The 21914-nt window shown below is 41.1% G+C and overlaps 1 protein-coding gene across 13 annotated transcripts in view; it reads left to right on the top strand.

Moving 5' to 3' along the window:
* The window catches only part of DST (dystonin), a 690079-nt gene that overhangs the window by 568922 nt on the left and 99243 nt on the right, over positions 1 to 21914 (top strand). For all 13 annotated transcript variants that reach the window (XM_073626702.1, XM_073626693.1, XM_073626691.1 and 10 more), the window contains 3 exons: positions 2491 to 2661; positions 6110 to 6276; positions 20642 to 20801. In XM_073626702.1, the coding sequence (XP_073482803.1) occupies positions 2491 to 2661; positions 6110 to 6276; positions 20642 to 20801 (498 nt within the window). The remainder of the gene's footprint in view (positions 1 to 2490; positions 2662 to 6109; positions 6277 to 20641; positions 20802 to 21914) is intronic.

Genomic DNA, 21914 nt, shown 5'->3' with positions numbered 1-21914 from the left:
GATCGTGCCCGCGGGTCCCACAGACTCGATGTCCGCCGGTGGCCCGCGATCGTGACACGGAGAGGCAGAACGGGGAGATGCCTATGTAAACAAGGCATTTCCCTGTTCTGCCTAGCAACATGACAGGGATCTACTGCTCCCTGTCATCGGGAGCAGTGATCTCTGTCATGTTCTAGTGAGCCCATCCCCCCCTACAGTTACAATACACTGAGAGAACACATTTAACCCCTTGATCGCCCCCTAGTGTTTAACCCCTCCCCTGCCAGTGCCATTTACACAGTGATTAGTGCATTTTTATAGCACTGATCACTGTATAATTGTCACTGGTCCCAAAATAGTGTCAAAAGTGTCCGATCTGTCCGCCACAATGTTGCAGTCACAATAAAAAACGCAGATCGCCACCATTACTAATAAAAAAAAAAAAATAATTATAAAATGCCGTAAATCTATCCCCTATTTTGTAGACACTATAACTTTTGCGCAAACCAATCAATATACACTTATTGCAATTTTTTTTTTTTTTTTACCAAAAATATGTGGAAGAATATATATCAGCCTAAACTGAGGAAGAAATTTTTTTTTTTATATAGATATATATTTTTGGGATATAAATATAATATAAAAAAGATTGCTTTTTTCTCAAAATTTTCACTTTTTTTTTTGTTTATAGCGCACAAAACCACAAAGGTGATCAAATACCATCAAAAGAAAGCTCTATTTGTGGGAAAAAAAGGATGTCAATTTTATATGGGTGCAACGTAGCATGACCGTGCAATTATTAGTTAAAGCAACGCAGTGCCGTATCTCAAAAAATGCTCTGGTCAGGAAGGGGGTAAATCCTTCCGGGGCTGAAGTGGTTAATATTCTTTTTTTACGTCTATAAAGAAGTTTCATATTTGGAAAATATCACTTGTGTGTGGAGGGCAGTAATAGGAGAGTTGTTCAAATTCAATTTCTTCTCATTAATCTACACTCAGTACCTCATAATGACAAAGGTAAAACAGAATGTTAGAAATGTATGAGAATGTATTAAAAAGAAAAAACTGAAATATCACATGTACCTAAGTATTTAGACCCCTTACTCGGTACTTGGGCTGGGCCACTCTAGGACATTCACAGAGTTGTCCCTAAGCCACTCCTGTGTTGCCTTGGCTGTGGGCTTAGAATCGTTGTCATGTTGAAAGGTGAACCTTCGGCCCAGTTGGAGTACCTAGGCGCTGTGGAATAGAATTTAATTGGGGATATCTCCTGTATTTTGCTCCATTCAAACCTGACCAGTCTCCCAGTCCCTGCTGCTGAAAACATGCCCACAGCATGATGGTGCCACCACCATGCTTCACTGTTGGTATGATATTGTGCAGGTGATGAGCGGTGTCTGGTTTCTTCCAGACATAACGTTTAGAATTGAAGCCAAACAGTTCAATCTTGGTTTCATCAGACCAGAGAATCTTGTTCCTCACAGTCTGAGAGTCCTTCAGGTGCATTTTTCAAACTCTTTCATGTGTTTTGCATTTCTTCTGTCTAGCCACTCTGTCATAAGGCCCAAATCGGTGGAGGGCTGCAATGATGGTTGTCCCCCTAGAACTTTGTCCCATCTCCACACAGGATCCAAGGCCCTCCTCCCCTGATTGCTCAGTTTGGCCGGCGACCAGCTCTTGGAATAGTCCTGGTTGTGCCTAACTTCTTCTGTTTGAAAATTATAGAGACCACTTAATCCTGTCTCTGAGCTCTGTAGGCAGTTCCTACGGTCAGTCTTTTATAGAGAGGTGTTTGCCTTTACAAATCATGTCCAATCAATTTAATTTACCACAGGTGGACTCCAATCAAGGTGTAGAAACATCTCAGCAGGATCCAGAGAAATGGGAGGCACCTGAACTAAATTCCAAGTGTTGTTGCAAAGGGTCTGAATACGTATGCCAATGTGATGTTTCAGTTTTTCTCTTTTAAAACATTTGCAAACATTTCTAAAGTTCTGTTTTCATTTTGTCATTATGGGGTACTGAGTGCAGATTAATGAGAAACAAATTATTTAAACAACTGTAGTATCAGCCCGAAACATAACAAAACTGAACAAGTGACAGGGGTCTTAATACTTTATAAATGCACTGGTGATGCTGGCTTCCAAAAGTCTGCAATTTTACCTGGTTTGCATATTAGCCAGAAAGTCTCTGGTGCACTGGTGGTGATTGCAGACTACATAAATATACATTTGTAGGATAGAAAAGGATTGCCCATATTTAAGTGTGTTGTTACAAAAAGGTCTTTGTCACTCAGCTCATGACCTGCTGGCCTAATGAAGGGGTAACAGCCTTAATAAAGTAAAGTTCCTTATAGTGCATTTCTAATAAGAAAAACATGCACTAGCCAAGATAATAAATTAAGGAGTATAGCGAGAGTTTTCAAACTAAAACTAAAGCTGCAGCTGACAGATTTTGTTCTGTCTGATATATGTAAAATATGTTAGACTAAAGAAAACCTTTTCTTTTATAGGTTGCTCAGCGTGCAGTTCAACTACAAGAAGCTCTCCTCCAATGTGGACGATTTCAAGATGCAATTGAATCTATACTGAGCTGGCTTGCAGATACAGAGGAGCTTGTGGCCAATCAGAAGTCACCATCTGCTGAATTCAAGGTGGTCAAAGCGCAGATTCAGGAGCAAAAGGTATAAAAGCAGTTTTCAGCTAAAAAATAATTGCTGTTCATGCTTTTCATGATTAAACGTACTTAATTATTTTCCATACTGCAAGAAAGCAAATATATTTATGTCACCTATAACATGCAAACGGTAGGGACTGGTCGAATTTCGATCCATTTATGGCCATTGTTGTTAATTAGCAAACATGAACCAGCTTGCTGGGAAATTTTGCTTGGATCATGCAGCACTGATCAGTTTATTCTGTCTGCTGATCCCCACTGGCTGGACAGATGGCTTATCCGTGTCCCCTCCGCTTATGCAGAGCAGACACAGCCCTCTGTTCTCTATGGGCGGTCAAATTTAAACGTACTGCCTGTCCGTTTACAACCGACGGCCATCCGATCCAATCCACCAAACGGATGGGGAACGGATCCCCCACCCATCTGTTTTTGGTGGATAGGATCAGATCAGATATCAGCGGGTGTAAAGGGACATGCGGTCCTGTGTCTGTGTGGACATGTGTCCGTTGACACTCGCCACTCCTTTGAGGGCAATGGATGGTCTGATGTCAGTTTTTCAGGCTGATCTCGGTCAGCCCCTGTGAAAGCAGCCTTTCACTGAAACCCAACTTTACCCTAGGTTAAGATCTCTATGGTTGGAGAAGACATGCAAAATTGTGCCCATTTCAGCCCCATAGAGAAATGTGCTGCACTTTAGAAGACACGCAGGACTGCCAATAATTCTTAATCTCACCCCCACACATTGGGACCCGCGGCACAGTTTAAAAAATAAAAGGGTTGTGGACTTCTTTCCCACCTTTTTTGTGGGTAGGGCAGCCCATTATAATGAATGGCCTGGCTTACTTTTGACATGTGAGCACAAACGTGCACACACAGATCTAAACTGAGCCTTAGGGGTTGATCTACTAAAACTGGAGAGTGCAAAATTGGGTGCAGCTCTGCAAAGAAACCAATCAGCCTCCAGGTTTTTTTTTTGTCAAAACTTATTTAAATAAGCTGAATTTAGAAGCTGTTTGACTACCATGCACAGCTCCAGATTGCAATCTCCAGTTTTAGCAAATCAACCCTTTAGAGTCTTTGTTGTCATCTTTGTGAATCTTTAAGGTCTCATGCGGCACAGACACTTACCTGCTCCTGAGTGATTAGGTATAATATCTGTGGAGCTTACAGGCACCTGGGGAGCCCCACGTACACAAACCACTACAGTGCACCGCAAGTCCCAGCTTCACAATCCAGAATCAATTACACCAAAATGTTCCATCAAGTTCACAAGTGAACCAAGAATCATGGAGTAATAGTAACTGCGGCTTCCACAAAGGGATCCAGGGTGATCCGGTACAGCTCAAACAACAGTAAAACTGGAGCACGGGATACAAGTTAGAATAAAAACAAATGATTTATTAGCAAAAATTTATAGCACAGAGAAAGAAGGAGTTGTCCTTCAAAACGTTACTGCCCCCATGCCCTTCACATAGAGGTTACCACAAGGCAACAGCTAGTGGTTGAGGACTCTGTCTGTTGGTGCTTCTTTTGATAGCTGTCAGAGTAAAATCCCCTGTATGCCAGCTGTTAGATTAGAAGTTGCTGCTACTTCAGCTTAACCTGGTTATGTTTCTGTCCTGGTGCCTTTTGCTTCCCACGCTGACCTACCAGATTTTCACTGTTATGCCCTGTACACACGAGCAGAATTTCCATCGGTAAAATCTTGGATGGTTTTTCCGACGGAATTCCGCTCAAGCTTGGCTTGCATACATACGGTCACACAAAAGTTCTCTGAACTTTCGACCGTCAAGAACGCGGTGACGTACAACACTACGACGAGTCGAGAAAATTAAGTTCAATGCTACTGAGCATGCGTCGAAATGTTTCCGAGCATGCATGGTTTTTTGCGTGTCGGAATTGCATACAGACGATCGCATCTTCGGATAGGAACTTTTTCCGACCGAAAAATAGAGAACCTGCTCTCAATCTTTTGCTGGCTTGAATTCCGCCAGCAAAAGTCAGATGGAGCATACACACGGTCGCATTTTCCGACCAAAAGCTCTCATCTGAGTTTTGCTGGCGGCATTTCCGTTCGTGTGTACGGGGCATAAGTGTACTATACATTTTTGCTAATAAATGCTTTTATTCTAACTTGAATCCCACGCTCCAGTTTTTCTGTTTCATGTGCCACATGTAGGTGTCACTGCAAGTGAATGGCTGTATATGCATTGGCATTTACTTCCCCCCCAAAGGCAAAAAGGAGTGTATCCGTGAAAAAGTGCTGCACAAGCATGCGTGGTTAAATGCGATTTTAATGCAATTACCCATGCAAATCTGTGAACAGCCAAAGACATGCTGGTAGGTTAATTGGATCCTGTCTAAATTGCCCCTAGTATGTATGAATGTGAGTTAGGGACCTTAGATTGTAAGCTCCTTGAGGGTAGGGACTGATGTGAATGTACAATGTATATGTAAAGCGCTGCGTAAATTGATGGCGCTATATAAGTACCTGAAATAAATAAAATAAATAAATAAATTTTATGCCTCAGCACACAGGGGCTGATAAGCTTCCATGCGCATGAGGCCTGCAAATTATTTACTTCACATTACAAACAGCAAGGATGGCTGGTTTTTAAACCTCTTTAATGCTTGTTAAGAATATGTAAATACTTCAGCATCCATAGCCTAGATACAAGTGTACTTTAACCTTTCAGATAGATGTTGTTTGTATGTATTACTAAAAAAACACGTTTTCTAAGGGGATTGTCTTAAAAAAATTAACTAAACTCTGCAAACTGTTCTCAAATAAAATGGGATACGAGGGCAAAGGGCTAATCGCCAGTATTGCCTGTGGTCTCCCTGCAGCTGATCATTCCCCATTACTGACCATGCCTAGTTCTGCACTGTGTCTCTGTGTGGAGGTGACCATCTTGGTAGAGCCAAGGCTTTGCTTCCTAATGTCAAAACCTCAAGCAAGGAACAGTGATTGGCACATTATCGATATCACCAATCTCACTCCACATCTCCTGATGCTAGTACAAGAGTGCCTGGCCTGCCTGCTGTTTTTTAAGATTAATTCAAGACTAAAGGTACATTTTTTTTTTAGGGTACAGCTTAGGCAAAATTAACTTCTAGATGTTACCTATAACATAGCAAATCTTTACTTTTTGTCTTCAGGTCCACTTTAAGGAATACACTGTATTCTTTTAATTGTATAATCAAGTAAATATGATATACTGTATAGCATACACATATTTTATATTTTCACATTCAGCCAGCAGATGGTACATGATTATGGATATGCCCCGAAACGAATATGTATTCGTAAAATAAAGATTCTATGTAGAGCAAATCAATAGAGATAAATCATTAGCCTAAAGAAATTAACTGTTTTCAGTTTCCTTTTAAACGGTTTGAATTTGTATGAGCTGCCATCCCGATAAAGTATTACATCATTCTTATTTTGTTACCAGCTGCTACAAAGACTACTTGATGACCGAAAGCCAACCATTGATGTTATTAAACGAGAGGGGGGGAAGATTGCTGCTACTGCTGACCAAACAGATAAAGACAAGATCTTGAAGCAGCTCAGTACCCTGGAGCGTCGGTGGGATGAGTTGCTGAAGAAAGCTGAAATACGGTATGACTAACACTGGTAAAATACCTGTACATTAAAACATTCTGACATCAACTCATGAAATTGTGAAACACGGGAGAACATCAGTTGAACAGTGCAGTTATGAAAAAGAAAAAAAGAATGTAGAGCGTATGTCCTTGATTACTACTTGATTACCTTACCCTGTGCTTTGCACTTTGAAATTAGAATCTGTGATATTACACTAGGCTTTCAGTTTTTGGCTTTCTATGTGTATGTAGACATGTGCAATTTGTTTAGTTGAAATTTGGGCAAAATTTTCATCATTCAGAGAATCACAACAGTAATGAATTCCAACAAATCCGAAATAAATAATAACAAAACAACAAATTAATTCGTATTCATTTGGATGACATGATGCAATAGTTTCGGCCTTTTGTTAATGTTCAAAGCTTCCGAAATAACGTAACTAGGTACTTAATTCAGATCCATTTCATTCTTATTTTGCATTAACATTTTGCATTATTATAAAAATGCACTACATATGAAATGGAAACTTATTGCAATAAATACAGTAAGGTATCAAAGCGAAATAAGATGATGATTCCTACTTATTGTGTTTGGGTTGGATGGAGGTGGATCCATCAGAATCTCTGAATAATAGCATAACAAATAAATCCAAAATAAATGTTGTTACTTTCGGATGCACGCGACTCAAATTGATATTGTCTAATCAGCTCATTTAATTTCTCTTTGTGTGTTGGACTAGCAGGGATAATAACAAATTAACATGTTAAAACAAATATAGCCAATCTTCCAAAATGACTTCCAAAATTACAAATCAATTTGGAACAACAAATATACGAAACAAATCCCAAGATATGAAATGAATATGAATATATGAAATTCATTCCAAAACGAATCATTCTAATATAACAAATATGATGAAACAAAATAATTTACTTAAAGTGATTCTAACATCTCGGTTTTTTTTTCTATAAAAATAACAAACATGTTATACTTCCTGCTCTGTTGCAGTGGATTTGCACAGAGCAGCCCAGATCCTCCTCTTCTCGGGTCCCTCTTCTGTGCTCCTGGCCCCTCCCTCCTGTCGAGTGCCCCCACAGCAAGCAGCTTGCTATGGGAGCAAAAGCTCCATGTGTCCATTCAGACAGGGAGCTGCAGGTCGGCCCCGTCCCCTCTCTCTCCTGATTGGCTAACTGACTTTGACAGCAGCGGGAACCAGTGGCGCCACTGCTGTGTATCAGCCAATCAGGAGAGAGAGTCCCGGATGGCAGAGACACTCGTAGACATTGCTGAACAGAGATGGGGCTCCGGTAAGTATTAGGGGGGCCAAGGGGGGCTGCTGCACACAGAAGGCTTTTTATCTTAATGCATAGAATGCATTAAGATGAAAAAACCTTCTGACTTTACAACCCCTTTAACAAATAAATCTGAAGCGAAATTAATTTTTCCTTCGTGCACATCGCTAGTGGTATGTGATGCATTGTTACAGACACACACTAGCATTGACACTCAGGTATTTAGAACTTTGTACCAGATTCTGTAGTCTTAGGGGCATGAAGAGCCTATAGTCATACCAATCTCCCCTTATTCGCATTCTACACAGACCTACATACTATCCTAGAAAAAAAATCAGCTAACAATAGAACTCAAGGCAGAGAGGTATTTGTCATTTCTGGTGTTTTAAAAAAAAGTTACATTTAATGAGGTTTAGGGCATGCCTGGATCGCTGCTCTGTGGTGTAAATGTCATACTTTTATTCATTGCAGATAGTACAGCTATCAATGTACTTCTTGCCTGCTGTGTCTATGAGAGTTGAGGCTCTCATACAGGGAAGTGAGTGTCATGTATCCACTTCACTCTTCCCTTGTCCATTTACAGAACACGCGTTCTGTGAATAGTTAACAGTATACAAAGTGTCTTGCGAATAGACAAGGGGAGAAGGGGGCCAATAACACTGCTCTCAATTATTTGTATGCGAGCTGCAGTGGGACAGAAGTAAAATGATATCCGGCATGAATGGAAGTATGCATTTTACAGCACAGAACAGGGATCCAGATGTGCCATAAACCTCATTAAATATAACTTTTTTTTATACAGAAATAAAAAAAACTACTTGCTCTTACTTCTGTTTTAATATCATTATACACAATGTACATAATATCATTATACACTATAGAAATGCATAATGTACGTTGTCCTTACATGTGAATTGCACTTTTTTTCATAAATGTACATTGCCAAATATTGATTTAAGTGACTATATATAACTTATTGCTTTGACCCAAGCTTTATGATACTCTTTTTCTGATAAACGCAGTTTAGTGCTTCCTTTTCCTAGTGTTGCTTTAATAAAGAGTAAATGAAATGTTAAATGTACCATTCAGAGTAAACATTGAGTGTTGAAACTCCTTTGTTAAGCACACCTATAGGATTAAGTAGCAGATTAAACCCATCTGGTGTCTGCTACAGTACATACATGGTTGTAGTTAGCAATATTCATTAATGGCACTGTCTGTCTGTTATGTGATTGATGCTGTTGGTGTTAGCAGACGTTGCTGACAACTTTTGTTATAGGATATTTTAAAGTCTGGTATTTCACGTAAGGGACTAAATTCTCCCAATGTAATGTTGTGTTGCTTGGAATGTTTCTGTATTTACAAAGTGGTGAACATAAAATGGTTTTGTCATGAGGTTATAGAGTCCCAAATGTTCCATGTTAAGTGGAGGCACTGGTACATTTATGGGAACTTTGCCAACTGTTATCAGAAAATAACTAAAAAATGTCACTCAATTCTAGCTAAGAGTTCTCCCAAAAATCAAGTGGTCAGTCCTCCCATAAGGAATACTACAGATATCATAGGACTGAATAGAAACACTTTGGGCAAAATCAACTTCTAGTTTCTCATATCTTTAGGCTTTGTTCACATATATGCAAATTGATGTGTTTTGAACCGTATCCGATTCGCATAACATGTGAATCCAAACTGGCTTTCAATGGAGTCGGTTCACATATATGCGGTGCAGTGGCAGTGCAAATTTGCTTCATGTTTAAAAAAGAGTCGTGCGCATTTTATGAGCACTGCGGTGTGATTCAGATGCAAATTTCAGGCTCACTGCCTTCTATGGGAACACATCAGAATCACACATCTCATCAATTTTGAACACGAATTCGATCAGAAAAAAAAACAGTCCCCACATCAAAATAAAAAAAAAAATAGCGTGGGGCCCCCCAAAAGCCAAACCAGACCCTTATCTGAGCATGCAGACTGGCAGGTCAGGAAAGGGGGGGGGGAAGCGAGCCCCCCCCCCAAATTATACTAGGCCACATGTCCTCAACATGGGGAAAGGGATGGAGACAAGGGCCTCTTCCCCACAACCCTGGCCAGTGGTTGTGAGGGTCTACAGGCAGGGGGTATCTGGAAGCCCCCTTTAACCGGCCCCTCCATCTGAATGAGTAGAGGGTACATTGTACCTCTACCCCTTCACCAAGAAAGTGTCAAAACGCAAAACGAAATAAAAACACAGAGACAGTTTTTGACAACTCCTTTATTAAAAAAAAACAAAATAATGTCTCCCGGTGTAGATCTATTGTCAATCACGACTCCTGCCCCCATCGCTAAACTGAAGAAAAAAAGCTCCGCTCACGCCGAGGGCACCTGCCATCTGCCTGCTCCACCTTCTGACAGTTCTTAAATAGCTAAGGGATGGAGTTACCCGGCAATGTCACCAAGTGACCCCACCCCCTGTGTCATCTCCAACCGATGCATGCTGGGTCAGTGACGTCACGGGGGAGGCGGTTGCCGGTGTCACCACGTGCAATCCAGGTGTGTTTTAATAAACCACATAAGAACTTTATATCTATATATTTTTTTATCCAGGTTAATATAAAATATTTGAATATTTTGTATTTTCTTGTCAAGCTAGCAATCTTCTTACAATGATTTCTAGGCCAAGGGTTTTAAATGTTAAAAAAAGGCCTTTACCCATACCAGCTTAACCTCCCTGGTGGTAATCCCGAGTGTGGTGAATTTTCAGTACCAAAAGCGGTATCCCGGAGCCACACTCGGTATCGCATTGCAGGATCCAGGTACAGTTACCTACCTTGTCCCCAGGATCCTGCGATGTCTCCCCACAGTGTGTGCGAGCCATTTCTCCTCCGCTCGATGCACGGAGGACACTGTGACCGTTCATGAGGCCTCCATTAGAGCACTTCAGACGAAGGTAAAGGCTTTGGAATATCGGGCAGAGGATGCCGAAAATCGAAGCAGGAGGAACAACCTTCGCATTGTTGGGCTCCCGGAGGGGGTTGAGGGACGCAATCCCACTGCCTTTACTGGGGACCTATTACGATAGGTCCTTCCTGCAGCGCACCTATCATCCTACTTTACGGTGGAGAGGGCTCGCAGAGTACCACCAAGGCCAGGACCAGAAGGAGCCCCCCCGTACGCTAATCCTGCGACTACTAAATTTCAGAGACAGGGACGAGCTTCTGAGAGCGGCCCATGCAGCAGGTGACATCCCTTACCGCAACGTGAAGCTCATGCTGTTCCCCAACTACACGATGGAGACACAGAGGCAGCGTCCGTCTTTTGACACTGTGAAAGCGGCTCTTCGAATCAAGGGGATTCGCTATAGTATACTATTTTCCGCCAAGCTGCATGTAGTCGATGGAGAGATGGTAAGGATCTTCACCAGTCCTAAAGAAGCCGGCGCTTGGCTGGAGACACTGCCTCCTTAAAGCTCCTCTGTCTTCTGCCCTAAGCCTTCATTTTACTTTTATTCTTATTTTTGTTTCATTCTGTTTGGGACTGCTGAGGCCGCAGTTAGGGGCTCTGCACTGAGGAGGTAAAGACGCTGTCCTGTACAGATTGAAGCCAGATTATGGTCCTTGAGTGCATTTGGATACAGTTGGGCCTCAACCTGCTTTTCCTGAGTTTATCCTGATGCTAACTGTGCCCCTTCCTGTACTGTACCCTGTGACGAAGTCCCAATGATTGGCACGAATTACTGGTATGGAACACATTATGACTGCCTTCATAAGTCTCCCTTCCTTCATTAACTCTCCAGCAACTCAATCCAGTGGGGGGTTGAAAAGAAAAAAAACTTTTTTCTTTTTCGTTTTTTTGATTTCCCCTTTTCTTTCTGGCTGCAAAGTACAAACTTTGGAATGTCCTAAATTGGGCCCACGCTTCCCGATACCAAACTTTTATTTTGGACTTGTTCTAAGTTTTGTTTGGGGTCATGTGCCCCTTGATGTTTGAGGGTGCACATGGGGGGGTGGGGTGTTGGATGGCCGTTGCCATCTGTTAGTTGGTTGTTTTGTTCCTTATAAGGTTACGGGCATACATGGTTGGTCTATGTGTTCTAATTGCTCTGTGCAACAAGTGGCCGTCCGGGGATGTGCAGCCACCGTGCCCCAACAGTTTGGTGGGCCCTGGGGAGCAATTGGGGGGGCACCTGCGGACGAGACCAGCATATCTCAATATTATGACATCCTTCATTCATGGTTGTGTAGGAAGTATGGCTAATTTTACAGTGCTGTCTTGGAATGTCAGGGGTCTCAACTCAGCAATAAAGAGGTCCCTAGTGCTTAAATACATACAGCAGCATAACCCCAAAATCTGCATCTTGCAAGAAACCCACTTGATAGGTACCAGGATACTGGGGTTAAAGAGAGCCTGGGTCTCTGCCCATTATCATGCCTCCTATTCCAACTACGCCAGAGGAGTAAGTATTCTGGTGCATAGATCCCTCTCTTTCCAACTAGTGGCAGTTAAAATTGATCCCGGTGGCAGATATGTTCTTGTGAATGCATTAATTGCTGGTTCACCATATATAAATTGTAGGAATATACCTGCCTCCTCCTCCTGATATTACCTTGCTTCATACTCTGATGCAAACTGTTATACAATATGATGTCAGTAGAGTGCTGCTTGTGGGAGACTTTAATCTGGTCATGTCTAATGAACTAGACAGGCTTCGGCCCTCTCCCTCTACTAACACCGGTCTGTCGCAATGTCTGTCGCAATGGGCATCCTCCTTTCATATGACGGACCTCTGGCGTCATTTCCACCCCTCGAACGCTCAGTTCACCTGCTTATCCACTACCTTTCGGACACTGTCCCGTATAGATATGGCTTTTGCTTCGTCTGACTTGCTGCGGGAGACGGTGTCCACTGAGATTCTCTCCCGCGGCATCTCGGATCATGCTCCATTGCTGGTTATGGTCCGGGCGGTTCCACCTGGGGGTCCGAGGTTGTGGAGACTATCCAAATACTGGATTATGGACGCGGAGATCCAGGAGGAGATGCCCGAGGCATTATGCAATTTGTGGATGAGCAATGTGGACTCCTCTGGACGGCTCATAACATGGGATGCATTTAAGGCCTGGTTGAGAGGCGAATATATATGGAAAATTGCAAATAGAAAAAAAGGGTATCTGTGCAGTCTCTTGGGCAACTAGAAGAACAGGCTCGGGAAAGAGAACAATTGTATGTTAGCACCCTGAATTCAGATAACTACATCTCCTGGCAATACACCATTAGGGAACTGTCGCTGCTGCGAGTAGACCTCACTAGGAAATCTATGTTGGCTTGCGCCCAAAGGGTGTTTGAGCACGGGGACAAAAATGGCAGGCTTTTAGCCTGGTTAGCCAAAGGGCAATATGCAACGACTCATGTAGGTAGGATCCGGGACACGGACAGTACACTATTAACCACCCCTGAGACAATTAGCAATAGATTCTTACAATTTTACTGAGAGCTGTACTCTTCTAGGGTAAACTACACAGCCAGTGACCTGTCTGAATATTTAGACCTCATACCATTACCTGCACTTGAACCAGACCAACGCAAAGCTCTGGATGCAGACATAACGCTGGAGGAGATTCAGACGGCCATGGGTTGCATGCAGGCGGGGAAAGCCCCTGGTCCAGACGGTATACCCATAGAGTTTTACTCACTGCATCAGGAGCTGTTGGCCCCCAGACTGGCCTCTCTTCGCAGTTTTATACCCTTGGCTCCCTTCCAGACTCTATGTCTGAGGCGGTGTTGGTGCCCAAACCCAAAGGGAATTCTGACACAGGAGACTCTCAAGAAGACCCTTTCCACCCTATATTTTGCCTTATTAGAAAGTGATTCACCTAAAATGAACACCCTATGGGCCAAATGGCAGTCTGACATTCCCAGCCTGGACAGGGAAACTTGGGAGGAGTGCTTTGAAGACGGATCTAAGTTAGTGATATCTTCTAGAGATAAGTTGCTGCAAACTAAGTTTATGCATCGTGTATACTACACGCCACAGAAACTGCACCAGATTTACCCTGATAGGTCACCGAACTGTCATAGATGTCAGTCCCCTGACAGCACATACATGCATATGTTCTGGACCTGTCCCCTTATTACGAAGTTCTGGGCAGCGATTTTTGAAAGCATTAATATCCGCTTGCAATTAACATTGCCAGTATCACCTGAACTGGCTCTTTTGGGCATCCATGAAGATGATCAGAGACCTAAGTATACAAAAATACTCATCTCATTGCTGTTGTTTTATGCCAAGAAGGAAGTCCTTAAGAAATGGGCTTCACCGTCTCCCCCAAAGGTGGAGGCATGGGACTCCGCTGTGCTACCCCTATATAAGATGACCTACACTAACAGAGGTTGCCCACAGAAGTTCGATCGGATATGGTTACCTTGGACTGAGCAATTCTAATATTCCCAACACATGACGAGTAAGGCACCGCCCCAAAGTATTGAGATAATAGCATAAGCTGGTACGTTCCCCCCCCCCCAAATAAGGAATACTTTTGTAACCTGACATTGTAGAATATGTGCACATGGGAAGTTATATGTGATGTTGAATGTGCTGATCTGTACAGCTTACTCTTCTTACACTTGATTTTGATGTATCCTCTTATTAATGTATCTTTCTGCATTTTAAACTGATTATTCCTGGATTGTATATAAGAGTTCAATTTATGGATGATAACTGTTACATGATGTCTTCTCAAATAAAGACCAACCTTGTTGATTAGGAATTACAGGCCTACAATATAAAACGCCAAATTTTCATGCAAAACAATGTACCGCTTTCAGCATCAAAAATCTGAACTAATCATACCGCCAGAGAGGTTAATAAAGAATAGAGAACATGGGACATAAATGGGCTCAAGACTTTATAGGCACAGTAATACTCGATAAATGATTAAAATGCTAGTTTATTAAGAAAATATTATTAAAAATAGAGGATAAAACAAAAAAATATGTAGAATTCAATTCATGATTGCACAGTTATACAAATTATGCACTTCATACATAGCTAAATGATTAAATTCAGTAGTTTGAGCAGTGTTGTAGAGTCAAAAAACTTGATCAATATAGTTACATTACGTAGAAACAGAAGCTATGCAGTGGTGATAATCAAATTCTGTATAGGCTCGACAATGTTGCGCGCCACATGCGCTTCTTCAGGAGCACAGAATTGGATACTGTAATGAACAATACATGTACGGTAAATAATTCATAATGGTATAATGTAATTTAGATAAGATTAAATAAACAATGTAATAAGATAAGAAAGGGGCTGTCCCTAAGACTCAAGGAGACGTGCCTGTCCTACAAGGTACCGGCGAATAACAAACAATGTGGGGACGTATGTAACATAGTTAAAATTTGGTAATGAAGAGGTGGATTAAAGTAAATATGGGATATAAACTGCATAATCAGGTGTGAACGAGATAGGAAAAGGGGAAAGGAAAAAAGGGGGGGGGGGAGGGGGAGGGGAAAGAAAAGGGGGGGAGGGAGGGAAGGAGGGAAGGGAAAAAGGGGGGAAAGGGAAAGAATAATGTAATATGGCAAGGAACATACATTCTAATATTTACGCTTACAAAATTATTATATGCTGTAAATTGCCTCTAGCACGGTTCCTGTGTCTTGCTGGAGGCTGCCATTTTGCTGAAACCCAGAGCCCCTGGGCAGCAGTAAATCTATAAGCTTTTAGCAGATTGGCCTCTAGTGACTGATTTTAGGCACAGTGCCTAAAAATATAGAGCAACTGAGCGTGTGCAGAGCAAGGTGAGACAGTGTTTAACTGTATTTTTTAACAGTATAGACACTTATTTTTAATGTTTTACATAGCTATAGCTGGAAAAGGGGCCAGCCTGACATGTTCTATCAGGACTTAATTCTCTAATGTTCCACTTTAAATTTGAGGACCCAAATAAGAAAAGTATTACTGTACTGTAATGTAAATATTCATATGTATACAAAAACTTTTTAAAATAGATCCCCAGACAGATATAAAAGACATAAATGTGTGCACTCTTCATTTACTTTTTTTATGCGTGAAATAGACACACGTAACTTGACCTTGCAGTCCCTGTACAGCAAAGCTCAGACCTTTTCTGTCTAATTCTTCCTGCCCCCTTTCCCCGCACACACTTTATTTCCTGATATGAGTTGGTGCTGTAAATCATAGACAGTGTGCTTTCCACTTAATACTGATCTACTGATTTTGTGCTTGGATGTAGCGGAGCTACACAGTCAAATGGCAACCCATTAGAAACATGTCCATGGCCCAGTTTGAGTTCCAACCCGTAATTTAAAAACTCTGGTGTAGGCTCGCCTTAGCTTCTCAGTTGAAAAAATCCAGCGTTCCCCTCACCACACATTTATACAAGAATTGCAAGCCCATGCATGTCTATAAACCACCACCTGTACCCCTCTTCCCCAGCCTACAGTTTTGAGCACCCTAATTCGATGTCTGCAATATCCCATCTGATCATTTACTTTTAACCCAAACTTTTGTATGGAAACCTACTATACTTAAAGCTGGCTATATGCACTAGTAGATTTTTGAACCAGCGTTCATATGAATATTCACATGAACATTTGTATGCAAATTCTTTGTACATCCAATGGGTGGATAAATATAATTCAAAAGCACTTAAAAATTGTGTTCGCTTTCAACATTCGATTTAGGAACGAACGAAAACCACATTTACTGTTAGAAATTTGCTTAAGAAATTTGGAGAAAAATTTCCATCCTGCTCCTTCATATTTTTAAAATGGACATCAATTTGATCCCACTGACAATTATAATATTGAATTACCATTCTTACAACAACATATTTAGAACACAATTCTACTAGTGTATAGCCAGCTTTACCTGTAATGTCATATCCCTCACTTTAAAACCTAATTAAACTATTTTGAAAGAAAAAATCCTGCTGTTTTCCTGCAGTGGCTTCAATTGAACTTGTGCTTTGTTCATGAAGGGAAAAGCAACAAGTTGACTAGATTGCTAACCTTTTGTACATACCTTCACCCTTCCTATTTCTTTGTCCAGCCACCAGGGGTAATGAGAAGTACCCATACATTCAGTTATTGGGAGCTTTTGAAGACTCCCTTCTGTCCTTTTGACAGCACTGTGATTGGCCACTCAGCCACTTAGCATGGCCAAAGAGGGTAAGGAGAGAGTGCTTACCTCTGTCACAGCTTAGAGCTTAAATCTGGATTCCTCCAATATACAGCTGGGTTAAAAGAATGGAGGGAAGGTCAAAGGAAAGTGAATATGTATAGCTGGGAAGGGTGGCATTTAAGTGAACCCATTGTATTGTGCTGAATTGGCAAAGCACAGGTTTAATGTACGCTGACATTTACACACAAGTGAATGATAAAGAATGATGACCCCCCCCCCCCTAGCTCTGTCTGGCTGCTTGTTTAGATGGTTCACTACACAGATTTAAAAGACAGGGGGGTTTATTTACTAAAGGCAAATCCACTTTGCACTACAAGTGCACTGCAAGTCACTGTAGATCTGAGGGGGACATGCAAGGAAAATAAAAAACTGCATTTTTGCTTGTACATGATTGGATGATAAAATCAGCAGAGCTTCCCCTCATTTCAGATCTTCCCCTCAGATCTAAAGTGACTGCACTTCCAAGTGCACTTGCAATGCACTTGCAGTGCAAAGTGGATTTGCCCTTAGTAAATCAACCCCAGAGAGTCTGAAATAGCTTCTGCTATGCTCAGTTTGTAGAAAACCATGGATGTGCACCCCATAATTTTATGTATATTTGTAAAACAAAGCTTATATACTGTATATGTAAATCATTAGTTGGAAAACTTACTAAAGTAAAATAAATTAAAATTGACCAAACTTATTATAGCTATAGTGGTTGTAAACCTCTGAAATGAAAAATGAGTAAAGCATGTTCTTCTATAATATGTCCTTGCCTCTATCCAAAGCTTTGAGTGCGATTTTTGTCTCCTCTCTCATTCCTTGACAGTCATTCATTGACAGTCTATACCAGTACCAGCTAATCCTGGGAGATCCCCCCATCCCGCAGCAGGTGATCGGCAGCCTCAGTTGTGCATGTTTCCCTATGAGACTGTGTAGAGGGGGCCTGTTCATTCCCTGCACTCAGGTCTCAGATTACACTGAACTTTATGCTTTATGCTGTGCAGTGTATGGCATCAGATCCCTGGCCCCTGCCTACTGGAAGCTCAGAAATAGCCCTTTATCTGTGTACTGTGAGTGGTTGTAGAGGAGCTAGGGCTTCACATAAACAGATACAAATTATGTAGGAGGGTTTGTTTCATCTCTGTGTATCACGTGCTACTAGTAACTTCACTGGGTATATGTAAGAATTAACAACCACTTTAATGTAAAATAGACAAATACAAAGGAAAAGATCAATACATATGTTTTATTACATTCTTGAAAAGCCACTCCAAGATACAATTCTTTACTGTAGTTAAGTATATGGATACATGGGACTCATGTTTTGTAGGGGTTTTCATTGGAGAAGGTTCATCTTTATTGAAACTATCTGAGATTGCTGCACCAGACACACGGGGAAGTAAGCCAGGCTGTCTCATATATACTATTGGGGTCTGTTGTTCACTTTTTCTGGATGAGCCAAAGAACTCTTTGCACATTTCCAGTCTTTCCTGAGCTGCCTCATGACCCAGCATTGACTGACATAATATTTAAACACAGCACATATTTCATATTATTAAATATTTCAGAGTGATCACAAAGTAATATTTTATATAGCCTTACTAATCTGAGAGTAAGTCATGGTAATTCCACTTTCATATCTATGTATTAATGTTTATGAACTTCTGCTGTGCTCCAATATACATCAGTTAAAAACTTCAATATATTATTGCATAGAGAGCCAAAGTAATGATAACAATAAAGTGAAGGAAGCAGGAGACGAGTTCATAAGTGCAGAAGTGAAACTGTCGAGAAGCTGAAGCCAATGCATGCTTTTCCTAGACTAATAATATGTTGAATCCGCCCAAAACTGTTTATTTAACTATGTAATTACATGTTGTGGCTCTGGCTTTTCTCTCTGCTCCGGTGAAGTCATTAGAATCCCTCAATGTAATTACAACACAACCTTATTATTTGTCTTTATAGAGAAGATGGAGCATTGCATTACCGGATGCAACTTAGTTTACCACCATGACTGCACTGCCCGATCATATCTTTCTTCGAATTTTAAGTAAAAATGCTAAATATTTAGCAACTACAGCTCAGGACTATCATGGTATTACCTAAAGCTGAGCACTCACATTACAGTCTGATTGCACGATTTCCTTTCTGCCAACAAGTAGGTTGTGCCAGGACCTGTCCAGTTAGATACAAATTGATTTAAAAATGTAGGTAGGACCTCATATTACATAGTTTTGGTCAGTCTAAAATTCATTGTACTGAGATTGTATGGTCAGGTTGTAACGTGTGTTGAGCCTTTAGCTATAGTTTCAAAGTGGTTGTGAAACCTCAGATGTTAAATATGAACAAAGCATATCCCTCTATGGTGTGTACTTGGCTCAATTAAGAGCATGAAATGTCATTTCTGTCTACTGCTTTGTTCCTCTGCTATCAGTATGAATCATTTCTGACAAGTTTTCCTGACACCAAGAGGAAAAAGGTGACAAGGGAGGGGACTACCAGCAGACTGACGGCCTCAGCTCTGTTCCTGTGTGCTGTGTGAAAGGGGGTGTGTCCCTTTCCTCCAATCAGCTTTAAGAGCTCTCCTCACTGAGCTCTCTGCCCCCTCACCCATATTTTTTAACTCTTATGCCCCGTACACACGGTCGGATTTTCCGACGGAAAATGTGTGCTAGGACCCTGTTGTCGGAAATTTCGACCATGTGTGGGCTCCATCACACATTTTCCCATCGGATTTTCCGACACACAAAGTTTGAGAGCAGGCTATAAAATTTTCCGACAACAAAATCCGTTGTCGGAATTTCCGATCGTGTGTACACAAATCCGACGGACAAAGTGCCACGCATGCTCAGAATAATGAAAGAGATGAAAGCTATTGGCTACTGCCCCGTTTATAGTCCCGATGTACGTGTTTTACGTCACCGCGTTCAGAATGATCGGATTTTCCGATAACTTTGTGTGACCGTGTGTATGCAAGACAAGTTTGAGCCAACATCCGTCGGAAAAAATCCTAGGATTTTGTTGTCGGAATGTCTGAACAAAGTCCGACCATGTGTACGGGGCATTAGACTTTAAAAATTCAGCACTTTGAATGGATGTGGAGAAGAGAAGACTGCAGATAAACAGGTGCAACTTATGTAGTAGGATTTGTTTAATCTCTGTGTATCACTTGAGGCCAGTCACTTCACTGGGTATATGTGAGGCTTAGTTCACACCTCTGCATGTGGCTGCGGGCACGGGAATTTCTGCGATTCCCACAACAACCCGCAGTGAAAAGTTGCTGCACTGTGAAAACGCATGGGGCTGCCATTCATTCTGAATGGTACCCCCACGCATGTAAAATCACAGTGCGTGTGTTGGTGCAGGAACCGCAGGGAAATCGCATGGTCAAAAAGACCATGCAATTTCCCTGCGGCCGTGTTTTTGAAGTGTGAACCTAGGACAAGGGTTTACTACCACTTTAAGGGAAAATGTTATAGACCATTTCATGTCAATTTTCTGTTCATTATTTCCATAAATTATCATTAAGGGGTTTTCCTGTAGAGTAAAAATGTCATTCCTGCTTGCAACCACTCCCCAGAGCTCTATGGGTCAGCTAAAAGAAAGTCAGACATGGTTTGCTTTGAGGCTATTTTCCATAGTCATTTGACTACCATGTTGAAAAGGATAAATGTTTAACAAATATTAATCTAAATTCGTTATGTTGCTTATGTCAAAGCTCCACCAAGCCAACAGACAGTATGGCAGTCTTTTACTTGACATCCGTCTCCGTCTCATTCTGACTGCTTCCACCAGCCAAACCCACTACAAAGTTGTGAGGGAGATACCTGAAAATATAAAATGCAGACAGAGAAAAAATGAATATATAATGGCTAAAATAATATAATGATGTAATATCATACATTAATGTTGTCACCTGTAGGAATCGTCAGCTGGAAGGTATATTGATTGTAGCAGAACAGTTCCATGACACTTTGGAACCTCTGTCTGAGTGGCTCAGCAACACCGAAAAGAAGCTTGCCAATGCAGAACCCATTGGTACACAGACATCTAAACTCCAGGAGCAGATTGCTCAGCACAAAGTAAGAAAGACTACATTCAAAAGTTTTTTTTTTTTTCTTGATCCTCTTTCTAATCTTGATATTGAAGCACTAGCTTTTAGTTTTTACATTTTGAAAGAATTGACCATTTTTTAAAAATAAGTGGGCACAGTTGATTTAGACCGGATTTGTTAAAATATTTTTTTTTTAAATTTAATATAAAACATTTATAAACTCTGATGAACTGTGAAATTCACTTGTGTACCCATGTAGAGATGCTACGAGTATTTCTGTTTTTATATCTGGTGTTAGGTAGCATGTTCTGAGATTGCATTTGTGTAATAAGAAAATTCAGTATCATCAAATGAAAAAGGAGATGGACAAAGATATTGAAAAATATCTTTATCTATCTGTATTTCCTCTGTTAAGCTGGGGCGCCACATACTTGTTACATAGCGATTTCAGAAACCATAAAGTAGGTATACACAAAAGCAGTTCCAGTACTGTCCCTAAGAACATGGAACTCATACTGCAATTCTCTTCTTTCTTCTTTTTTCAACGTTTGTGTGTATGTCATTAAGACTCTGAGGTGTGGACTAATCAGTGAATGTATGGCATATACTGGAATTGCATCAAGGATCCTGCATTAGAGCTTCCAGAAAAGATATCGTAGGAGTTATTTAGTAAAACTGAAGACTGCAAAATCTTGTGCAGTTCTGTGTAGAAACCAGTTAGCTTCCAGCTTTTATTGCCAAAGCTTAACTGCTGAACTTAGCATTCAAGTTAAAATTAGAAGCTGACTGGCTACCATGCATAGCTGCAGATTCTGAGTGTAGCAGTTTAGTAAATCTACCCCTGTGTTTCTCATTCAGTAGATTTGAGACATATGGGTACACAAAGTGTAATTTCAGCATGCATCTTCATTGTGTGACTCGTAAATGTCTTATACCATTATTTATTGACCGGCAGCACTTAAGGAATGCTCAATTAGCATTTCCAGTACTTGTTTTATGTGATAAGATATTTTCATAGGCATTTTAAGTATGCTTTAAAGACTAAGTTCACCTTTACAGGAAAGTTGAACTAATGCCAGGCATCCTGGCCACCCCTTCAGAATCCATTGTATATAGTGGCAGTGATGCCCCGTGCTGCCAG

Source organism: Aquarana catesbeiana, linkage group LG04 (genome assembly GCF_042186555.1).
Source record: "Aquarana catesbeiana isolate 2022-GZ linkage group LG04, ASM4218655v1, whole genome shotgun sequence".
Classification (NCBI taxonomy): domain Eukaryota; kingdom Metazoa; phylum Chordata; class Amphibia; order Anura; family Ranidae; genus Aquarana; species Aquarana catesbeiana.
Note: the sequence above shows the minus strand (reverse complement) of the source record. Positions and strands in the feature narration are given on the sequence as shown.